We start from the raw sequence: 6330 nt of genomic DNA, 5'->3' as shown, positions 1-6330 counted from the left end.
CGCGGGGGGGGGGAACCTGGGCATCCGCCCATGTGGGCAGCCCTGTTCCATCCCAGCCCCCAGGATTCTTCTGAGACAGACTGTGCAGGGCAGTGTAAGTGCTGGGTGCTGCCTCAGAGCCCAGGCGAGCACCGCGCAAGCACCCTCGGGTTCCGCCATGGCCCTGGCCCTGGCCCTGCAGCAGGCGGGCCTTCAGGAGCCTGTCTGGTCCATCCCCCGCCTGCGCCAGACAAGAATTGCCCTCATTGGTGCTCTCTCCTCCTCCCATCGCAGCTCCTAGAGATTACAAAGCATGTGCTGCCTCTGGAATAATTAGTTACTGTAATTAATTATTAGGGGAAGGTGAGGTTCCAACCAAGGAACTGACAGCCTAGTTAGGAGTGGCAGCAACTGGCCCCGTGTGTGGAAATCAGAATGCTCTCACAGGTGACCAAAGTACTCACGTGAAAATGTCCGAGTCGATATACTTTTGTGTACAAACCTCCTCTTCTCGCCCCCAAAGATTCGTGACACCTGTCTCAGGCCCACCATTCCCTAGCCCCTGGTGATTTCCCTGGAGATGCAGGATGGTTTAGTCCCAGGAGTCCATGCCACAGCCTTCTCTGGCTGATGGATGGGTGGGATGCTTTGATTCCAGTCACTGCCAGATATGGACGGAGCCCCAGTTGTGTCCCAGGCATATGAGCCCAGCCTGTGACCAGTGAGGGAGACAGCCCAGGTCAAATGATTCTACAGAAGGTGCAGGAGGTGGGCTGAGGCGGGGTTTGGGAAGAAAGGCATGAGTCGGGGGAGCCTGCCTGGGAGCTGTCTCGTCCTGGCGGTCAGGCGGTTTCCCTGAGGGATGACACTCATGTCTGGGTCACGTTGAGAAGGCAGGAAGGGGCTAACGCTGGCTCCTTCGCTCCCAGATAACCGAGAGGATTTCATTGGGCTGAGGCCAAGGTATTGGCAGACGTGCACCCTCCGTCGGCTCTGAGAGAACCTGTTCTGCTCTTCTGGCTCCTAGAGCTGCCCTTGTTGCGAGCATGGCCTGTGATCCCTTCTCATTTGCGAGGCCTGCGGCCTCCATCTTGCTGCAGTGTGACCTGACCTGCAGTGTGTCCCTGGTCAGCCCTCCCTCTGCGTACCTGGGGGCCATTATCCAGTCCACCACGGGCAGCGTGTGTGAGGGTCCTGGAGCAGGACAGCGCTGGAGTGGGCTGCCCCGGGGGGTCCGTAGGAAGGCTTTGAAACACTCGAGGAAGAAGGTGATGTGACTCAATGCTGGGGAAGGCAAGGGTTGCATCAGAGCGTTTCATAGATGGAACTGGTTGGGGCTTGGTAGGCTTGAGAAGAGAGGACAGCAGCCTGGCAGCAGCGTGTGGGTTTCTCTGTGTCCTGAAGAGGGTGATGGCTGACATTTCCTTAGGAGACCTGCCATCTGTGTGTCTGGAAGATTCGTGGGGCCTTTGCCTAAGAGCCACCATCCACCTCAGTAGAGGTGCCCTGGCGTATGTTGAGGTTGATCAAACCCAAAGGTAAGGGCTCCTTCGAGGAGCCCTTCTATTTATTTATTTTAATTTTTTTTATTGATTTTTAAAGAGAGAGGGAGAGAGAGGGACAGAGAGAGAAATATTGATGAGAGAGAAACATCATCGATCGGCTGCCTTGTGCACGTCCCTTACCGGGGATCAAGCTCGCAATCTGGGCATGTGTCCTGACTGGGAATTGAACCAGCGACCTTTTGGTTCATGGGTTGACCTCAACCACTGAACCACACTGGCCGGGCTTGGGGAGCCTTTTAGAAGAAAACCAAATAGAACTTCCTAGTGACTGAGGTCAAGACCGAGGCCGGCCGTCTCTGCCCCTGTGTGGCAGACACTCAGGACCTGCCGGGCTCTTGGCCGCTCCCGTCCCCGCACCGGCTGGCCACGTGCTGGAATGACCCGTCCTTCTCTGTGTCCAGACGTGCGACCGCATCAAGCAGTCCGCCAGCGGGACTAAGCGCCGCGTGTTCATCATCGAGACCATGGGCGGCTACTGCGGCTACCTGGCTAACATGGGGGCCCTGGCGGCCGGTGCGGACGCCGCCTACATCTTCGAGGAGCCCTTCGACATCCGGGACCTGCAGGTACGTGGTGTGCTTGTCTCCAAGTCCTTCAGTGCTGCCTTGGTTGTTGTTGTTTTATTTATTTATTTATTTTTTTACTGATTTCAGAGAGGAAGGGAGAGGGAGAGAGAGATAGAAACATCAATGATGAGAGGGAATCATTGATCGGCTGCCTCCTGTATGCCCCACACTGGGTATCAAGCCCACAACCTAGGCATGTGCCTTGACCAGGAATCAATTCTGGTTCACAGATTGATGCTCAACCACTGAGCCACTCCCCAACCCTGTTGTTTAGATGGTGCGATACACCAGGTCATAAGCACTTACAGCGACCTACCCCTACCCCGTCCCCCCTCCCCTCACCCCAATCCAGGTTGTGTGCAGATGCACTGACTCTGTGCTAGAGCTCTATGGGCAGTGACAGCGTGAGCTCATGGGTCAGGCGGCTTCCACTCACCCATGATTGGGCAGTTCCCTCCACTGAGCAGCCGTGGTTTCTGTAGCCATTTGACAAGGGCAGCTAGTGCTTCCCAGGATGAGCACTGGGCTCCCGAGGCGTCCGGTGCCTGTGGTCCCAGGGTGGGAAGGTCGCAGTGGTTAACCCCCTTCCTGGAGCCCAGCGGCCACAGGACAAGCAGCTCTGTCCACTGAAACGTGGGATTTAATGAGAGAACGCGTGGCACCTCCTGCCCTGTGTGGGACACAGCAGTGGATTTAATGCACTTGGTGGGCACTGCCAACTATAAACAAAATGGGAACCAGACTTACCTCCTGCCCTTCCCTGCAGCTCACTTCCTTGTTTTTTTCATTAACTGATTTTATTTTAGAGCAGTTTTTGGTTCACATTAGAGATTTCCCATATATACACACGGCAGCCTGCTGACCCAGCACCCCTGCCAGAGTAGGACTGATGATGGAGTCGAGAGACCCACACTGACATGCCATCAGCACCCCACAGTCCCAGTAGGGTTGTCATGAGGGTTCACTAGGGTGTCCCTGCTGCTTTTAAATGGTCACATCACGATGGCTATTCTTCCAAATGGATATGGGTCTCCTAGGGCTCCCAGCTTTCAGTGGAGGCTAGTGGGGCAAGCACAAGTTAGTTTGGTCACTCAGCCCAGGCATGGGTTGGAGGTCAGCCTGTTCAGGACAGACATTGATCAGTAAACACAACTGAAATACACAAAAGCACAAATAAAACGACTTTGTAAAAGCTATGATTTTGTTACTTTTGTACCGAATAAATCAAGTAGAGAGATACTTCATGTTTTTACTTATCTGTGATTTTTTTAAAAATCTTGACCTATGCATTTCTCTTCAACATTGAATTAAACATTTATACTTCACACACCTGCCTGAAGCTAGTGCCTCACCATCCTATGCCATCGCTCTCAGCACGAAGTAGGTGCTAACAAATGTAGTGATGAATGGGATTTGCTTGTATGTATATATCTCATTTTTTGCATATTTTTTTCTCTCAAGATACAGTATTCCTTTCCTTAGGGAATTTGTGCACAAGTTTGAGTCTAGAAAAATTTCTCTTGGCCTGGAAATGCTCGCTAGGCAACCATATGTATGAGATTCTATATAAAGTGAGGTGACAGATATTTTCCCCCAAGATAAAACATATTGTCATGAAAATAGGTAAGAAGCAATAAAATAAATGTATAAGCTTAGGCAAGGACACAGAATATACGGATTAAGGTTTTAGGATGGAAACCTATTTTGGAAAGTGTTTCCCATGGAAGCTGAGCTCCACCCCCTACATATGCCCAATAACATGACCTTGTTTGTAATCTTCACCACAGGGCTTGTCATTACCTGATGTATTTTCCGAGATCAGACGAGATCGGGCGTGTTCAGGGTGGTATGGCCGTAGACTACCTGATGTATTTTCTGTTGTGCTCGCCACCAAAATGTCAGCTCAGAGCCGTTGCTACATTCAGCAGTTAGGGTTGCACGGTGCCTGGCACACAGTAGGTGCTTAGTAGGTTTCCCGTGTGACTAATGTAGCACGCTTTCCCAGTCCAATGTGGAGCACCTGACAGAGAAGATGAAGACCTGCATTCAGAGGGGCCTTGTGATCAGGTAACAGATCTCAGTTCTCATCTAAGACCTGGCTTCTCAGAAATCACCCACTTTGCGATCTAAAGGGGGGGAGGTCCTGCTGGGAGGACACAGCAGAGATGCTGGGCTTGTGCGAAAAACTTGCATATACTCAAGTGAGTGGAGGGTAATCTTTAAAAATTCATTTTTGCTTTGTAATTACGTAAACTACACCGCTGATATTTATAAAGAAGAAAATGTGTGCAGTTGTGCATGGGATCAGGACTGAGGCGGCTGTAACATCCTCTCAGTGCCCGCGGGGCAGGCGCCCCCCAAGCTCTGAGCCCGTGCTTCCCGTTTCAGAAACGAGAACTGCAATGAGAACTACACCACCGACTTCATCTACCAGCTCTACTCAGAGGAGGGCAAAGGGGTGTTCGACTGTAGGAAGAATGTGCTGGGCCACATGCAGCAGGTAGGGCCGGCACCCCATCCCTCACGAGTGGCCCCAGTCCCGCAAAACAGAAAGGGGAGCTGTTAGTCATGTGACTTCCTTTTAGATGGATGATTAAAAACATCTGAACTATGTTCCAGTTAGAAGTCATACCAGATATCACCAGCTTTAGGAATTCCGTTGTGAAATTTGGGTAGATGGTCATCTTAAGGAAATGGTCAGCTTTCACATAGGAATATCAATTAACTGGAAAACCTTATTCAAAGTATCTCATTCAATATTGGGCAAAAATAAGCATCCAAATAGGAACATCAGACAAATGATACTTATTTGAGATTTGCCCGGAATCAGAGCGAGGTGGAAAGAACCCGGGGCGCGCTCTGTAAGTGCCCGGATGACAAGCAGGGTGGGTTGGAAGCACAGGCCCCGCCTCCTGACCGCAAGCCTGTCTTGTCCCATCACCATTGACCCCTCCTGTGTCTTAGGAACTTCTAACTTTGGGCCCATTGTTCACATCCGTGGGTCCCTGAATCTCCTGAATCTATGACGCAATGCTAGGCTGGTGTGTATTTTGTGAAAGGAAACTGGGACCCCCTTCCCCATCCCAAAATAAGGTTAAGGAATCCTGAAAGAATATTTAAAATGATGCCAACCCGAAGGTGACGAAAGCGCTGTGGTACTTGCCTCGCAGGCTTAGCCTCATGGGCAGCAGTCACGGGCTTGCTTTTGTCTGGTCCCAACTATGCACAAGGAGGTAAAATTTAACAAAACAAACCTTCAAAGCCCATGTTTACAAACATGATGTGAACTTTGTTGAATAGTAATTTATTTTATTTCTACTTCATTTTTTAAAGTAAACAGCCAGGAAGGTGTGGTTGTTTAATTAACATGTAATTAACCACCCACAGGGAGGAGCGCCTTCCCCATTTGACAGAAACTTCGGAACCAAAATCTCCGCCCGGGCCATGCAGTGGATCACGGGGAAGCTGAAGGAGGCGCAAGGAAAAGGTGCCGAGTGGCGGGGTGGCCTGTGCACAACATGACGCTTTCACTCCTACCAGACTCTATGGTTGCTAGATACGACATTCAAGGTTATGATTAGGTGTAAATGTGATGGATACGAAATGCTTTATTCCCGCTGATTAGAGATGGGAGGCATCGGTCATCAGTGACACTCTTCTTAGTAAAATTGCTGTTTACATGTGGGCTCCTCTGCAAGAGCCTACGATGTGATCTCTCCCTGTTTTCTCTTTGCCACCTGGACCACTTTGGACTGGCCCTGGAGGTACTTTCAGATTTTCTCCTTGACTCATTCACAACTCCTTTTTAGAGCAGGCATGGAAGGAGCAGAGGTATCCAGACCGTTTTCCCCTCCACCTAAGTGTGTGCCGCTCCCTTACTCCACCCTCCCCGCCCCTCAGCACAACCTCGGATGTGTAACCATCCCACTTCCTGCAGAGTTCACTGTCTGATCACACCTTCCAAGGTGTTACTAGTCCCACTTTGAGTAGGGAATGCCTTCAGTACTTTGGGACTATAAATTCTTAGTAACGTTTAACTGAAGTCATTCATTCTTCTTGCTATTTATTGCTTGCTCTTGGATACTCTGTTCACTACATACTTTTCAATCATGAAAGGATCTTACACACTTTTTGCATCACATGGCATGGTCATTAAGTCTTAAACATTTCCTAGTGTTAACACATTGTTTGCGGGTAGTTTTTATCGCGCGCTAAAAGGT

The 6330-nt window shown here is 50.3% G+C and overlaps 1 protein-coding gene across 1 annotated transcript in view; it reads left to right on the top strand.

Moving 5' to 3' along the window:
• Positions 1-6330, top strand: part of PFKP (phosphofructokinase, platelet) — a 63772-nt gene that overhangs the window by 55378 nt on the left and 2064 nt on the right. The window contains exons 17-20 of the mRNA XM_006758149.2: positions 1946-2110; positions 4116-4177; positions 4499-4610; positions 5498-5597. Of these exons, the coding sequence (XP_006758212.1) occupies positions 1946-2110; positions 4116-4177; positions 4499-4610; positions 5498-5597 (439 nt within the window). The remainder of the gene's footprint in view (positions 1-1945; positions 2111-4115; positions 4178-4498; positions 4611-5497; positions 5598-6330) is intronic.

Source organism: Myotis davidii, unplaced genomic scaffold (genome assembly GCF_000327345.1).
Source record: "Myotis davidii unplaced genomic scaffold, ASM32734v1 scaffold194, whole genome shotgun sequence".
Lineage (NCBI taxonomy): Eukaryota > Metazoa > Chordata > Mammalia > Chiroptera > Vespertilionidae > Myotis > Myotis davidii.
Note: the sequence above shows the minus strand (reverse complement) of the source record. Positions and strands in the feature narration are given on the sequence as shown.